Here is an 18,002-nt window from a genome sequence, read left to right on the forward strand (position 1 = left end):
CTTTGTGGCCAATTTAGAGAACTTTTGTAACTATTGTTGATTGATATAGTGGAGCTTCGAGGGCCTTTGGTCCCGTAATTTTTTACCTCTTCACATTGAAAGGGTTTTCCACGTAAATTTGGTGTGTCGTATCTTGATTACGTTTGCTTTGTTATTCTTCATTTACTTGTGGTATAGTTGCTGCCCGTATTACCATTTGTGCCAATTTATTGTCTTCTCTTGGTTCAAGTAGATTGAGAAAGTTTGACTTGGGTATTATTCCGCTGCTACCTCGTCATACACATTGCATGTGCTTGTTATTTCCCAACACAATCTCCCTTGTCATAGATGCAAGAGTCCTGCTTATTTTATATTTTAAGTGTGAATATTTCGTACGTCTATGATGTGCGAACAAAATTCTACATTAAAAGTTGATAAAATAAATATAAACTACTTATTAATGTGATAATATTCTTAATTGGTATGATATAAAAGCTACATATAAGTTCTTGGTTCCTCGTGATATTCCGACATTGCTGAAACTCATAATAACTGTACTTATACAATTCTACAAACCTTCTCCATCCCTTTACCATCCTTTCAAAATTGGGGAGTAAAGACTAAAACACAACACTATGAAAAGCCAATAATCAGTGATAAATCCCGATCCAGTTCTTAACAGATTTTCCAACATACGACTACTATGCCAAATTAGTTACACCCCCAAGGGCAAAGGCAGACACACAAAACAAGCATAACTACAACAATATGGTAATGTAACTTGAACTTCCATTTGGCAAGTCTAAATTAGGAATTCTTTCAAGGGCTTACATATCAACCCAAAATTGGTAATTGTTAATGCAGAAAAATATGAAAAACTGTTGTCTGCGCAGTATTAAACAACTACACATCTTTACAAGGACTTATACAACTATGTTAAGTTAGACACCACCCTGAAGTTCTGTTACTACCATACAACTACTATACAAATTTACAATGTGTCATCCTCTACATTCTTGTTTTGTTGGAAAAATCCAGATCATAGGACATAAGCTGCCTCCCTTTCATGCATCAAAAGTTGAGCCAATCTTCTTTGAGCTGCTACCATTTCGTGCACCAGAAAGTTGAACCAATTTTCTCTGAACTGCCACTCCAAATACTACAAAGAAATCTATGCAGGTCTGGTATTCACTTCAGGTGGAGTAATAACAAGAAGATGCCCAAGCCATTTTACTTGCTGTGGAACTCCAAACATACAAAGAAATATGACCGCTAAGACCAAGGAAACCAGAAGCAGAGGTATCGACCATTGCTTTATTCTTCTTACTGGAATTATGTTAATCATCAAACGTCTAGTGGTGTCCGCAGCACGGCTATTCTTCTTATTAGCTTCATATGCTTCTACTCGACGAGGCACTATTTCTGTTTGTAGTCTTAGTCTTCGATTTGCAGTGCCCTGGAAAGGCAGCCTATGAGACATTAGATCTTGGAATTCCTGGGGTGTTGACTTTGTAGATGATTCAAGCTTTCTAGTGACTATTGGCAACAGATTCTGTCTTGCCTTATATGAAGAATCATCTAGCTTAACGATATCATCTTTCATTATATCAGCAAAACAGTCCTCTTCGTCGCAATCCTGGAATTCAAAACACCAAGATATTAGGACCCCAAGTTTTGACACGGTTGGCACTCAAGCATAACGAGTCATCAGGTTTGGAAGAGAACACAGATAAACAGAAAGAACGGCTTAGCGATGACTCGAATGGTAAGACTGCTCCAGTGGCGGAGCCAGGAATCTTAGTGAGGGGGTTCAAAATATAAAGACGTAAACATATGAAAAAGTCAAAGGATTAAACATCTACACTATACATAGAATAATTTTGACCTAGTATATATAGTGTAATTTTCTGGCGAACGGGGTTCGGACCCCCTTCCACCCACCTGGCTCCGCCCATGGCTCAGTCCCCTCATCCTACATCTAAAGATGGATAAAAAAAAGAATGGAAATGGCCATCCCTCCGAGACTGCATATGTGATAGAATCATTTTCAGGTAAACCAATTTTTGGGTGAGGCCCGGCTAGCAATGCATTATGACATCTTGAAGGGCTATTCTATTGAGTTTTACTTTAACAGAATCAGCTTCACAATATGATGCATATATAAACATATAGTTAAAGAAGGGGGCAAAAAAGAAGAAAATCCTTAGATTGACCAAGGATAGGAAAGCTACTCTATCTACTGATGTGGGAAAGGTTGTTGAGAAGGGAACATGTGATCAATTTGTTCTCCTTCCTAACCGATCCATTGTGTGTCACGTCGCCCTATCCATAGAGGAAGAAGGCGTATGCTCATGTCTAAAATCTTTCCTTCCAATCGTATAGTCAAGCTTGAGTGAATTCCTTTTTTGATGATCTTGTCATTTCTCTTACTTCAAGCTACTATTGATGCAGGAACAAACCTCTATAAATTGGTATCTCTACGCGTAAGAATGAATATATGATTAATGCAAATACATTAACCCGGCAAGAGTTGACCATGCAGGGGAAGTGACTAATGAGCGGGGTACCTTAGCTTATGCCAGGTTGAAACCCCTTCAAAATCGGACATGAAAGTTTCCTTTCATCCGGCTCAAGTAGGTACACCAAACAAGGAAAGGAGTATTATTAAATAATATAATACTATTCTTAAATAATAATAAAAGGAATATACCAACATAAGATCTTCTAAAGCCTTTTTTAGCTTCTAGAGTCTATTTCTTAGTTCAAGATCCCCCTTACTGAAGAAATTATCTCAAAATATGTAAAGCAACAAATGTATAGGCCGACACTAGTACAAAGGCAAGCTACATAGAAGGGAGGCAGAACCAAAACCTTCCAGTGACTAGAGGAATTATGCTGAGGCAACACTTTAGTCAGCTTATCGGATTCTGATCCAGATTCAACCTTCTCAACCGAATGAGAACTAAAACTGCTACTACCCTCTTTTGAACAGCACTCCCCTCCATTTATCAAGTCCCAACTGTCCAACTGTGCTGCCCCAGACAAAGCAGTGGAGCAGTCAACAGCCAGATGATTCCTTCGATTTCCTTGGGTGTCATTCAAATGAAATTCATTGTTCTTCCGTAGGCGGCAAACAACCACTGAATCCTGTATAAAACATGGAATCAGAACATTAAAATAACTACCTTCATGTAGAAGATGACATTTTAAGCAAGCTGGGCACTGCAGCAAAGGAATTGTTTCATCGAGCATAACATTGTAACACAATCTGTAGAATACAAGATCTCCATGTTTGCAGTAAAAAAAAGGGCAGCCCGGTGCACTAAGCTCCCGCTATGCGCGGGGTCCGGGGAAGGGCCGGACCACAAGGGTCTATCGTACGTAGCCTTACCCTGTATTTTTTGCAAGAGGCTGTTTCCACGGCTCGAACCCGTGACCTCCTGGTCACATGGCAGCAACTTCCACGTTTGCAGTAAGTGGAAGAATTATTGAAACATCAATAAAAAAGAGTTTACCAGATAGACATCTCAATTACCATATTTCACCATTAATGATTTAACATTGGTAATCCCTAAATTACGAATGGTGCCTTGCTACTATGATACCACTTAAACAGCTTGAAATAAAGCTCAACAATCAAGTAGTAAAATTTAATCTTTCGTCAACCACATTCTAAATAATAAGCAAACCAGTTTCCAGATTAAACTAATAGGACCGGTTAATAATTAAAACTAGCAGCCTCAAGTTTCTTTTTCATATTTTACAGAAAATATATCTTAAGTGACTTTCAATTTCTTAAGTGACTGACTTATTAGCTTGCAGTTGTAACTCAAAATTCAGCAGTTCTAATAAAAAGACGATGGTTTAATAGTTACCTTATAGAGTTTTTATACCTGATAATAAGAGTTCCCGGTCATGCAATATTCATGCATTATCCATTGTGTTCTCTGTCCTTTCGGTGCCCTACCCGTGTGGAACACCAGGGTTCTCTTTGTGCCAATCATATTAGAACCAGACTTCACATTACGTTCTTTTCCTGTGGCCTTCCAGTAACCAGACTCAGTTGCCCTTTTACTCTGCGAGCCATTCGGGTATTTCCTTCCACGAGGAGAGAAGAAGAACCATTCATTATCTGATTGAACAGCGGATTTATCTGGTAAAGCATGAATAAAAGAATGATCAAGTAATGAATCAGAAAGGTTGGGAAGAATGACGTCAAGAAAGTTACTTAGAAACAGTCATCTACATATTTATACTGAAGCAAAGGACGCATGAAATTGCAATGTTTCTTTGGACTTCCAGCTACTCTTCAGTATATATTTCCTTTTGCGGCTTTTATGCCCAAAAAGCTATAGAATCAAACTTAAACAAAAAACATATATAAGGGAAATTATGATAATAATGGCAAAATTTGGGTACTACATAGTTTATGATGACCCATCTCTAGCCATTGTTGCAGCCACGCTAAGATTCTCAACACATTAAAGCATATAACTAAGACTCTAAGAGAAGAGAAAAGTGAATATTTTGCTCCATTTAAGGTAAATGAAAGCAAGAAATATTCTCCCTCCATCTCATATTCAATAGACTATGGCCTGATTTTAGACATTGTTGCTATTTTTAAAATAAAACATACAGATTTTGTATGATTCAGAAAACAACATTCGAATTTTATCACTGACCAAATTTCTGAATATCCAGAAGCTAAGCTCATTCCTTTTGGATGGAGTAAACATATGCAAATAATAGATACCAATAATCAAAGAAAGAAGTTAGCATGAGGAGGAGCAGTTGGTGGCATTTGAATTATCATCTAGAGTAGAGAACAAAGGAATAAATTGTCACCAACTTCATTCAATGTCTGACAAATTCCATTAATCGTTCTTAGAGTACACACGACGAAATGCAATTCTGAAACAAAGATTTGTCCACTGCATGTCTCTGTTTGCAATATAATCCAAAACTCAGCCAACCAAAAAATGGAAGTCCTAGTGAAGATGCTATGAAGGTCATCCAGAAGTTTCTACTTTGACACGACTTATTTTGATTTTGGCCATTAGACCTCTTGGAAATGGCGTTGACATGCACACTCGCAATTATCCCATTCAGCATGTATGACCTCACTTATGAGTTGACAAGATCTTTTTTACTGTATCTCCTCTCATTCTTGAGGACTCAACACTCTGCACTAGTAGATATTTATTTTCTGCGTATATCAATACATCAATAGGGGAAGCAGGCTTAGTTGACGAAAATTGCTATACACGGGCACCATCGCGCATAATGACGATGATTCATACAGCTAAAATTCATTGCTTCTGGTGTTCCTTTGGGGCTCTGGAAATCAGTTTGCAACTCATTATTTTCCCCTAATTTTAACTAGTACCACCTATTATCCGGCGGTTCCAAATCCATATTTGGCCTTTCACGTCTCTCTTCTATTGTCTTAACATGATACCTATGTAGTTTGATCCACTTAGAAATCTGCGAAGCTGTATTGTGCAACATCTTACTTCTCATTATATAGCTTCTCACGAGGAATGAGCTCGTCTAATCCGACCACAAAACCAAATTACAGATCTTCAATCACAATCACTTGAGAAAAGGTATGTGCACCTTATGTCCAAACCCAAAGCCAGCTGAGATATTGACAAGGATGTGGTATAAGAGATGCCAAGAGCAAGTATGGACAGATGTTCCAGCAAGTAGTCTACATTGTTTTGGATTTCTACCCCTATGCCATGACACCCGCAGGAGCATTCTTCCTAGGATTGATCTTTTATCAAAACAAGCTAGATTTATTACCTTTTAGTCGCAATGCAACTCAATCGACCCTAAAATCCAATTGAAGAAACGTGAACAGCAGAAGAATCATATTAACTGAAGAGGGCACGATTCTTTCTTAATGCGCGCGCTTTCCCATTTACTTCACCAATACAAGAGTATTAAAAGTTAGGAATAGAAAGAAGCACCTCAGAAGACGAGAAAACAAGGAGCACAATGGATAGATAAAGAAAATCTAAAGAGAACTACGACAATATAGTGAGAGTGCAATTTTATTTACTAGGAAAAGAAAAGGTATAAAACAGGATGGACAAAAAGAAAACTATTAGAATCTCAGATCAGCTGAGTTGATATAGACAATTATACTTGAAGAATCTTCATCAAATATCATGGATGTATCAAGATGATAAATTTTGATATAAATGGGTCAAAGAGATTGATGCCTAAACAATATTTGAAGAGGATGAACTAACCTGATTTCAATCTAACTCTTACAAGGGGTCAAATTGACTTAGTTTATCAAAGTAGGTCAAATAGGACAAAGAGATTGATGCTACTGTTCTCACGCTAGTGAGAGCTCTTTCATACATGTTCTTGTGGAATTTACATATTCAACATGAATTACTGCCTTCTCCAACATCCACCAAAGGACCTTTCTTGGTACTCTATCATATGTTTCTCTAGGTCAATCAACACCATGTATAGATCTTTCTCCCTCTCGTGATATATTTCCATCAAACTTCTTAGCAAGAATGTAGCACCCGTTAGATCTACCAAGCATAAATTTGAACTGGTTCTCTGTCACTCTTGTACTGTCCCTACGACTATGCACTGCCACCCTTTCTCAAAGTTTAATCATATGACTCATAAGTTTAATGTCACAATAGTTCGCATAACTTTGAATACCTCTTTTTTTTATAAAATGGATTCAAGGTACTCTTTCTTCACTTATTAGGCATCCTACCACTTCTCAGTAGCACTCAATAACTTGGTAAACCATCCTACTCCAACTTTTCCAAGACACTTCTAAACCTCTATGGAGATACTATCTGGCTCATATCCTCCTTTACCGCTGTCAGCCTAGTTCTATGACTATAGCCAAAGTTTCTTGTGTGCATAAATGTATGAAGATCCAAAATGTTATTCTTGTGGTTCGAATTGAACAATTGATCAAAATAACCTCTTCATCTCTCCTTGATCTCATTATCTCTCGTCAACACTTGTTGTAAATTTTCTTTAATATACTTCATTGAGTTTAAGTCCTTAATTACTCCACTTCTCTCACAGACGTACCAGTTTAAACATTTCTTTCTCCCCTTCTCGTGCCCCTAACTTTTGTTACAAGCCATCTAGGGCTTCCTATCGAGCTTTACTAATAGCTTTCTTAGCTTCCCTCATAGCTCTCTTGTACTCTTCAAAGGCTTCAGAGTTTTTGTTAATTTTCTACAACTCTCTCTTTTAGTTCTAATAACTCTTTGCACCTTCTCATTCCAAAATCAAGATTCTTGCGGTCGAGATCCTAAACCTTTAGTCATACTTAACACTTCGCTTGCTACTTTTCTAATGCAACCTAACATTTCGTGTACTCCCTCCTCCCATAGTTTTTTCTTGAAAAGCTAAGCTAGTTAGTGCCCTTTAATGTCCATCACCGAATTCTGTCTCCTTTCTCACTCTATTCTTACGCTTTACATTTAAGACCACCAACCTATGTTGGGTGGTTATTGCTTCTCCTAATATAACCTTACCGTCCCAAGAGGCAGATTCAGAATTTAAGTTTTATGAGTTCAAACCCATTATATTTTTAAAGTTGTGAGTTCATATCTACTATTTCTTGCAATTTTAGTGAATTTTTATACTTAAATTTATACACCGCGTTGAAAGCATTGGGTTCGGATGATCCCGGTGCTTTCAAGCTGCATCCGCCCTGACTGTCCTTACATGTGGTTATCACCTCTTCTAGTAAGGATAAAGTCTACGACTATATTCTGGTGTCAAGTTTACCACCAGGTAAAAATTGTAAATATCTTCCAATAAATCAAAAAATAAAGAACAAAAAGTTGCCATTTAAATTTTAAAATAACTAATTAACACTGTGCGAGAAAAGAAAAAAGAATAAAGGGGGTACCTGGGAGATCCCAAGGTTCATGTTTCCAAATCTCAACTTCAGAAATAACTTCAACACATTTATCAGACCCTTCAAGTTTCTTCTTCAGGTAATACGATATCAGCTCTTCATCCGTTGGACAAAACCGAAAACCTGGAAACATAGTAGAAGCTGTAGCTACTGAAATCCCCACATTCTTGTCATTGCCATTAATATTTTCACTTCTTTGTACTATTTTTCTGGCTTTATTCTCATCTGTAGAACCTGATACATCCCCATCTTCCATTACACAAATAACCAAACCACCTTCTTCTCCAACTTCTTAATTTACCCTTTTCTCTCGTCTAGTTAAAAAAAGGTTTACAAGTATGAATAGTAAAAAGGGTGTGAGGGATCTTTGAAGAAGAATAAGAGAATCAATGGGAAAATTTAACCTGTGGGAAGATTTCTACTTTCGGTTACTTTTGAGGAAAAGAAGAAAACAGAAGTGAGTCAGCTGCTTTTTCTTTTGTAGTGGCCACGTTAGATTCACGTGGGAATTCAACATGTACTTGTCTTTGATATATATATTGGTACGTAACTACGTATTTAGAGAGTTGCATTTGTTGATGACATGGGGGTCCACGTGCCTACTTTTTTTCTTTTTTAAGGTAAAAAAGAAACAAGATAAATTTGGAGGATATTCAGGAAAAATCTTACCTAGAGACCAGCTAGAGGCTAGAGATGTGTGTGCTAATAAAGCTTTTACCTTTCCCCTTTTTCTTTTTTTTTTTCCCCCTCTTATCTTATTCAAAAAGATGTTGTGTCACATCTTTTCCTGTATTTATGTTGATTTGGAGCTTTATAATCCATATTCTTCCTATTTTAAAAGATAATAATGCTCACTCTTTTTTACACCTGAGGAAAATAATTGTTGGATCCCCTTCAAGTTTAATTTGTTCTTTTTAAAATAAAAATATTTAACTTTAAATATATTACAATTATTAAAGTATCATTTTAAATTCGAATACTAAATAGTTAAGTTTATAATTTATTATTATTGAAATTAATAAATATAAAGTCAATAGTTAAATATTTCAATCACAAAATATCATAGAAAAAGTTTATTTTAGGTGTTGTGATTGGTATGAGTGGCTGGCAATGATGCTTGTCCGGTGCTGCGTTATTGCAACTAGAAATAATAGCTGACGGTGTTGGTTTGCCATGGTGAGGATTGGTGGTGTTGTTTCATAGTGATGGTTGTGCAATAAAAGCTGTTGATTGAAATGGTTGGTGATAGTTGATAATGAAGGTGTTTAATGAATGATAAAAAATCATCATTTTTCTCCAACACAGGACCAAAAGTACACATCAATTACTCCTAGCTGAGGATTAATTGCAGTAACAGAAATTGAATTAAATGAAAATTTCATTTAAAAGATAAATAACCCAACCTCGGTGAGTAATCCGCTCACCTATGCAGATAATGTCATTTGTAATCCTTTTAACTCACCACACTTGCAACTTCACAAGCATTTAGCCCTCTCTCGTACTCAATAGCCAGTATTTTCGTACTCTCCTTACAATTTTCTCAAATATATATCCTAGTCCTAGCTAAATGCTCAAAATCTACAGGCTCATAAAGCAGGTCTTGAAACTAATTTCAAAATAAATAAGAGTTTAACTAAGCAATCGAGGGACCAAGAACATACCATACTACATCTTGAACATAATTTAGGTGAGCAACTTTTGCCTACTCCTTTGGCAAACAAAAAGGTATGAACTATGCAGTCTCTGCACTAAAACCCAAGAAGTAAGGCCAATTCAGATGAGATTTGACACACGATAGACATATGGAGAAAGCGTGTGAACTGGTTAGTGCAAGTTAGAGCCTCCTATATCCCTAACAAAAAATTTACACATTTCTTCGCCGTAGCTGGGATACACTTGAGAAGACAGCATCCCATTCTTGTCTTCTGCGTTCAGGAATCATGCCACCGTTACAAGAAGGTGCCCAGGTATCTGCAAAACCATCCGTCTGAACCCAGCATACACTATGTGGTGGATTCCCAGAATCGAAGTAAAAAGAGGTAATTTTCTGTGTTTTTGAGCCACCCTTCTTCTGTTTTTGGCTCTTAGAGGTTTCAGATGGCTGGAAAAAAAAATTGTACCATCAAAACACAAATGAAGATGTAAGTTTCTTTCTGGCAAATGGAAGAGTGGTACGTCATTAATGTTTTGATTCACTCACTGTAGCTTCATTGCCAGTGTTTCCCTTCTTGCGCTTGCCACCTGTTTCCAGGAAATAAAGCACCTCAACTTTTGACCGGAATTTACGCCCCGACACTGGTTCAAAAAAGTACTGCGCAATCCAGGGCACAAACAATTAGACACACAGGCCAAATGCTATGCAATTCAGTTTCTATGTCAGCGACTTCAATTAAATAATAAGAAGGCAAATTGAAAGCACATGACGCAGTAGTATTTTCAACTAAACCAACTCAATAATTTTCCACCGCCTGCAACTGGAAGTGAAAAAAGAAATACAACGCTCTCACAAATAAAGAAACTGAAACAACAAAACATGAAGGGACAAATCACAGGAGATTACAAAGAAGAGCAAAGTGAGAGAGGAGAGAGCAGAAGAGGTTCTGTCCACACAAGCTACCCAAGCAAGCAATTATTTCCTTGATGCGAGCAACATCATACAGCCATTAAGAGATGGAAGATTCAATTTCTTTTTGGAGTAACGGTGGTGTCTAGGATAACTTGGCCACACATCGACTGTTCCCGGGGTACTTGCATCCTCTCACTAGTATAGGTATTTGGATAACACTGCCCATTAAGGGGAGATGGACAATTACACACCTCACATTCATTGCCTCCTATACTTCCAAAAGGTCTCTGTGATTGCCTTTCAATAAACACAATATCATCTTTTGCTCTTGTTTCTAGAGCACACCAGGTCATCAAATTGAACTTTTGGACTACTCTACCTCCATTTCATTCTCATTATGGGTTGAGCACAAAAGTTTCATGCTTTATCTAAATGCACAGGTACCGTACTGGAGTTATAGGAAGGATCTCTTACATCAGACAGATTAAACAAATGAGAAGTTTGTTTAAGAATAAAAAACTTAACAGATTAGTTAGTTATGATCATGATTCATGAAAAGAGTTTTAGTTATGATTATGAAGACACTATTTGCTTAGATAGATGCTTCATGATTCACTCGAGAAAAAAACCAAGGGATCAGACTAGAGAGGCTACATAAAAGAGTTCAACTGGTCCATTGATTGGGGTGAAAAGCAGGAAATGACATAGGAGTTATTAAGGATATCTATTGTTTTCTAATAAGATAAGAACTATTAAAGATATCGAAAACTTATTCGTGGTTCCCTGGAGTTTGTTAGTACTCCGTAGTTTTTAGTTTTGGTGGAAGAGGCTAAGAAAAAGTTTCATACTAGATGGTCAGCAAAATATCATACCCTCTTGACCTCTCGTCTCTGACTTACCACGAAAATGACACTAGAACATGGAAAGTTTTTTGCAAAAACTGTTTTTCAACCAAACGCCAAGAACCTTTTTTTTTTTTGCAGAAACTCAAAGAAACAGTTTCTCAACCATAGACGTAAATCTCAAGTCTTACTGTTACAACAACTTATAGTATCTCGCCATATCACAAAAAAGCACCGATGGAGCTTACTGAGGAGAGTGTGGAGGTCGAGGATTACGGTAGAAGGTTAGTAGGTAGTCGAGCGTTTCCATTTGTCTTCCTCAATTCGATAGCATTAATGTTAGAATGATATCATTTATTCCTACATTGCTATTACTACATACTGTTAATTGCTGTCTAGTCTTTGGCATTCTTATTATCTTGTTGTTATTACTACTTGTTGGCACTGCTTCTTTTCACATTTTCTTTAGCTGAGGGTCTATCAAAAATAGCCCCTCTGCCCACCCAGAGTAGGGGTAAGGCTGCGTACATCTTACCCTCCCCAGATCCCACTTGTGGGAATTTGTTGTTGCCATATCACAAAAAAATCAAATAGCTTTTCAATATTTTTCACTTGATAAGACATCTATATCTTTGTCAGATTCCAGCCACCATTCAATATTTATCCTTGTACTGTATCTATCATCTCCACTCTAATATTTGTTTGGTTAGCCTCCATATGCAGTTAAACTAAATGTTGGCCAAAGGGAGTACAATTTAGTACAAACCATGCAATCTCCCTTGAACTTGTCAAGATATTCTATTTAGACACCTAAACTAAGGTTAATGTATGTGAAAAGTGTGTCTATTAAACACTAAACTCATAGCTAACCAAAAAACTTAAACGCGTGAGATTCATTTGGGGTTGACATGGCATGTTACAAATGAAAATAGGACAAATCAGCACACACAAAAAGCAAAAAAGAGACATGCCGGAAGAAAAAAAGTCTTCTTGCGGAGTCTTCACCTCCACCACTTAATTCCCCGACAATACCAGAATACCTCCATCTTCGCCGCCCTTCAACCCCCCTCTCTTCCTTATATTTATCGCAACTAATACGGGGCTTTAACTTTCACTCTTCTTTGCATTGACTCTCTGTTTTTCAAAGCATTGATTTTATGGGAAGTTTTTGATCTGTGATGGTTAAAGAAGAAAGATTTAGCAAGTCAGTGTAAACCCAACTGTAGCAACTGGCTTTGAAGCTCAGCTCCAATTCTAGTCGACTAGATCAGCGTTTTTGTGACTAACCACCTGTTTTCCACCTCATGAATCATGAATGTTGTATGACCCCATTAATGGTGTCTTTACATTTATGTAGCAACAGTACTCTTCTTTCCTTCTTAGAATGGATATGAATGCAGAGGAGTCAGTGAAGGTTAAAAATGCACCTTTCCTTTTTGTTGCTGGGAAAAATGAATTTTGCCACTACTGGGTTAAGGCAAAACCACTTTTTCTTTACTTTTTTTTGGCTCTCCCCTTTAGGTTTTTCAGATTTTCTTTGGAGATAAACATTTGCTTTTGTTTGAAGCTCCGGCGTGAATGAATACAACCATCGCTAAGGGATGGAAGAGGGGCTGGGGAAGTTCAGGGTGATTTGTCAGAGATATTTAAATTTTCAATCATTAGTAAAGATTGATCCTCAAGTCATTCCCAAAAGAGATAGTTTCAAGTATCTTGGGTCTATAATCTAAGGCGACGGGGAGATTGACGAGGATGTTACTCACCACATTGGAGTGGGTTGGATGAGATGGAGGCTAGCTTCGGGGGTTTTATGCGACAAGAATGCGCCGCCTAGACTTAAGGGTAAGTTCTACAGGGTGGTGGTTAGACCGGCTATGTTGTATGGGGCTGAGTGTTGGCCCGTCAAGAAGTCACATGTCCAGAAGATGAGCTTAGCTGAAATGAGGATGTTGAGATGGATGTATGGGCATACCAGGAAAGACAAGATTAGGAATGAAGTTATTAGGGACAAGGTGAGAGTGGCATCTGTGGAAGACAAGTTGCGGGAATCGAGACTGCGATGGTTTGGGCATGTGAAGAGGAGAGACATAGATGCCCCGGTCAGGAGGTGTGAAAGGTTAAACATGGCGGGCTTGAGGAAAGGCAGGGGTAGGCCAAAGAAATATTGGGAAGAGGTGATTAGGCAGGACATGTCGGTGCTTCACCTAACCGAGGACATGACTAAAAATAGGAAGGTACGGAAGTCGAGGATTAAGGTGGTGGGTTGACAGGTAGTTGTGACTTCCTCCTAGGTTTACCAGTAGTACTAGTAGTACCCTGATTGTTGGTTGAGAGATACTTTCTTTTAGATTGTTAGTGCATCTGGTATTTAGCTACCACGTCCATTGTTGTTTGTTTGAAAACTGCTACTGGAAATTGTTGCTCCCTAACTGTTACTATTTGATACTACTTTTTCTCCCCTTTTACTGGAAATTATTGCTCCCAAGTTGTTACTATTTGATGCTATTTTTTCTCCCCATTTTCCTTATTGTCTTTTGTCTCCCTCCTCCCCGTCTTTCTTTCTTCCCCTCTTTCATCTACTTCTTCCCTTTTCTTCCTTGCCACCTTTTCTTGAGCTGAGGGGTAAGGTATGCGTGCACACTACCTTCCGCAGACTCCAGATGTGGGATTATACTGGATTTGTTGTTGTTGTTGTTGTTATATTTAAATTTTCAATCATTCACACGCCCAAAGTTCTGGTGACAAACACGCATTGTCCATGTCAGCAGTGTATACTTAATAGACACACTTCTTACCTACATTAAGTGTCCAATAGGTTATGTCTTTAGTTTAATTGTCTAAATGGAATATCTTGACAAGTTTAAGGGGCTGCTTATGTATTTGGCCCTCACAAAAGCATATCAATGACCTCAAGTTCACACTTCTCTTCCGGAAATCAAGTAATAAATGTGAAAACTAAAAGACCAACAAGTTTAGCTTAAAGCGTGTGCACAACAATCTATTTCTACTTGCCCTTTCCACTTGAAAACAAGTATTTTTTTCATAGGAAAATAAAATCTCATTGTTTTTAATTAGTATATATGAAAATATTAATCTCATTATAAGGTCCTCTAAACCTAAAATGCTACCGTCATAACAAGTTGCACTTGTCAAGAAGAAGTTTTTCCTTTCCTCAAGTAAATCACTTGACCTAGAAAGGAGCTAGAGATAGTCCACATAGAAGAGTCTGAAAAGCAAGCAAAGAGTCACTCACCTTCAATGGAAAAATCATCTCATCACCACAGTTATATTCAACTAATCAAAGTCCAAAAACTCTGAAAGAAATATGTTTTCCCGCTTCAACAGAAAACACTAGCAATCTCACTGCCGCAAAGTTCAACGAATAAAATCAATTGATCACCCTTCCTAAAAAGAGCTTTGATTGGAGACTAAATGTTCGCATAGGGATGAAATCCCAATTTTGACCATCACAATTCCAGTCAAAAGCTTGAAATACACCACAAAGTGCAAATTTAGTGAAGGAGAGCTAGGGGTGTTTCATGTTATATAATACGCGTTTCCACTTGAATACTTTCAGTTTTGCAAAGATATCTCTGTTGGAGTACCTAATCATAAATTTGAATCCAAAGGAAAAATATGTATACTATCTTTTCCCTATAAAACCATGTTAAACGTGCGATTTCACCAAGGGCACAGTATGATGCCTATCATTATCCAAAATCTGGTATTAAACTTTTCCAAATAGCAAGGGGGGAATTACCAAGCAATTCAATTTTCCCTCTAGTTGTTGCTAATTTGCAACTAATCCATTGGTTCTTGCTAGTATAATCCATTAGTAATCTCCATTTCTCAATAATCTGCAAGCTCTAACACGACAGTATCACTCAAATAAACCTTGTGGCAGATTAATCACAACAATACATCAATAAAACACACGAATTCACTAACCAATAATGACAGAGAGTAAACCATATCTAAAGAAAACAGAGAAGTAGATGCACTATGATAAAAATGAAAACACAATAATTTCCACAAAACCTATGGACAAACTTGTGAAATAGTAACAACTTATCATTTGAACATAATCAAAACACATCAGTCTCTCTGCTTCTACTGAATATTGCAACAACAAAAAAATCTTAATGCTTTGAGTTCTGAAATAAATTCTAATTCAAACTCCGTAGCAGAATGAAGTAAAAATCTAGATTTGCTTTGTTAAATCCATAACATGAGAGCTGCTATATATATATATAAAATAAGAGAGGGGGAATTACTCTATCAGTAGATCCAGCCGTAGCGCCAGAGGTCCGAACTCTCATTTCAATCTTCCAATTCTCAGGCAACCAGCTCGGCCTCTCCGACGTGACCTCCACCGATTTATTCTGCCGCCGCTTAGGCGTTACCAGCTCGGGCGACACCGTTTGAATCTCCGCCGTACTTTCCATCGCCGGCGCCGCCGGCATTGGATCGGACACGTGCGGTTCATCTAGTAGGCTCCTCTCCGGTGTGGTCTCAACGGTTGCGTTTGAATCGGCGTGGATGTAGGTGCCGGACTGTAACAGCGGATCCGGCGGTAAACAATCATTGGGGAAATCGCCGTTAACGTTGACGGAATACGGGAAGTTGGATGAGACTGCGTTTTCGGCCATTGGAGAGTGGGAAGCGTTGAACGAGTCGAGCATTTGAATAATGTGACTGACAGTAGCTTTCTGGTCGCACTTTACGGGGATAAGTAATCTTCTTCTTCAACTCAAACATTACTACGTTTTTATTTACTTAAGAAATACATCTGTCATTTTGTTTCTACTGTAACTTCTTTTCAACAATAAGGTTAAATTTGACTTTACTCGCTTAAAATTCGGGAAAATGTATACATGTCAAAGTGACTACAGATAGAACAATTAATGTTTGTATTTTGCCCGTCAAACTCTAGGCAAATTTAAAAAACAATCATGTAACTTTGTATACGAGTAAAATCGAGCTTGTAGTATACCCTAGCATCCGATATGATAGGCCGGACTCGAGACATGGCAATAAAGGACTAAAGATAGGCCGCAAGTCCTACCGGGTTAGTAATCAGGACCAAACACCTGCCTTCGATAACATCAAGACCGTGACTCCGGAATCGGTCCTGGTTCAAACGACCTCGAAGAAATATTGTTAGCGTAACAAAAGACCGAAATATCGGTGACCGGTCGGATATTGCGGCGGGAATCTCGGCACGTATCAATAAGGAACCGGCAATTAGCAAATCAAGAGATTTTTTACCTTTTATAGAGTTGTAACTAATGTAGGACTCCCCTACTATATAAAGGGGGTCTAGTTACTTGTAAAAGACATTGTAACACGCATTCCAAAGCAATACATTATTATTCTCTTTAATCTCTTATTCTTCTCTATCTTGATACCAATCGAAGTACGTCCGGCTCAAAGGTGATTAACCTTCCAAGTCCGGGATTATTCAATTCGTGTGGTTTGCATTTACTTTATCATTATTTATTTCAATTGCAATCTAATTTATCGTTTTGTGTCAAATTAATTCATGTATCCTTAAAATCACTTACAAATTCAATTGTTATCCATAACACATACTACTTTACACATGTTCTTTGAAGTGTCTCTCATTTCGGGTTAAAACTCAAAATGTCGAACTCTCAATCATCACCCCTACATGTTGACAATGAGTCCGGTCATCACGGTGAAAACAACATAGCGTCCGGTGACGAGGTATCACTCGTTGATCCCATCGAAATTCCGGTCGCAGACCCAATTGACGCTAATTCACATGTGGCTATCAACACAAAACCTGCCTACCGACCCCGAGAATAGCACCCGTGGTGGAACCCAATCGGCAGCTCAAAATACACAAAATATTGGTGAGACAGGATCAGTCTACGTGTGATCTTTGAAATGTTGCAGGTTCAACAGGCAGCGATAACTCAGTTACATAACCAAAGTCGCGCACCGAGTAGAATTGAACCCGATCCGTCCGGAGAAGTCACCCGCAGGGATGAATCGGTCGTAGAGAGGTCGAATGAAAATGAATCGGAGACTAACCCCGAGATCATAAAGATGCTCGAGGAACTGACCAAACGGGTAGAATCAGGGGAGAAGAAAATCGAAGCTAATGACAAAAATATGGAAACCTACAATTCCAGGGTCGACCAAATCCTAGGAGCACCGCCGATATTGAAAGGCCTGGATTCCAAGAAGTTCGTGCAGAAACCTTTTCCTCCGTGCGCGACTCCAAAGCCAATCCCCAAGAAGTTTCGCATGCCCGAGATTCCTAAGTACAATGGAACGACCGATCCAAACGAGCATGTAACCTCCTACACGTGTGGCATCAAAGGGAATGACTTGGAGGATGATGAGATCGAGTCTGTCTTGTTGAAGAAGATTGGAGAAACCCTGTCAAAGGGAGTTATGATAGTGTACCACAACTTACCTCCTAATTCTATTGATTCATTTGCTATGCTTGCAAATTCTTTCGTGAAAGCACAAGTTGGGGCTATCAAGGCCTAGACCATGAAATCGGACCTTTTCAAAGTAAAGCAGAGGGATAATGAGATGCTCAGAGAGTTCGTGTCCCGATTTCAAATGGAACGGATGACCTACCACCGGTCACTGATGATTGGGTCGTTCAGGCTTTTACCCAAAGACTCAACGTTCTGAGCTCGTCTGGCTTCACAACAGTTGA

The 18,002-nt window shown here is 38.3% G+C and overlaps 2 protein-coding genes across 2 annotated transcripts; both read right to left on the reverse strand.

The window, feature by feature from the left end:
• Positions 1-748: 748 nt before the first annotated feature.
• Positions 749-8,431, reverse strand: LOC107804380 (NAC domain-containing protein 60). Its single transcript, XM_016628269.2, has 4 exons — positions 7,889-8,431; positions 3,873-4,132; positions 2,851-3,126; positions 749-1,615 (listed from the first exon to the last, which is right to left on the reverse strand). The coding sequence occupies exons 1-4, from the start codon at positions 8,151-8,153 to the stop codon at positions 1,151-1,153; spliced, it is 1,266 nt and encodes a 421-aa protein (XP_016483755.1). The 5' UTR covers positions 8,154-8,431; the 3' UTR covers positions 749-1,150.
• Positions 8,432-9,258: 827 nt separating this feature from the next.
• On the reverse strand, positions 9,259-16,072 carry LOC107804382 (methyl-CpG-binding domain-containing protein 5). The gene is made up of 3 exons (XM_016628270.2): positions 15,580-16,072; positions 10,098-10,208; positions 9,259-9,998 (listed from the first exon to the last, which is right to left on the reverse strand). Exons 1-3 carry the CDS (start codon positions 15,985-15,987, stop codon positions 9,762-9,764), a joined length of 756 nt encoding a protein of 251 aa, XP_016483756.1. The 5' UTR covers positions 15,988-16,072; the 3' UTR covers positions 9,259-9,761.
• Between the last annotated feature and the right edge of the window lie 1,930 nt (positions 16,073-18,002).

The sequence above is a fragment of the Nicotiana tabacum genome, chromosome 9, assembly GCF_000715075.1.
Source record: "Nicotiana tabacum cultivar K326 chromosome 9, ASM71507v2, whole genome shotgun sequence".
Classification (NCBI taxonomy): Eukaryota; Viridiplantae; Streptophyta; class Magnoliopsida; order Solanales; family Solanaceae; genus Nicotiana; species Nicotiana tabacum.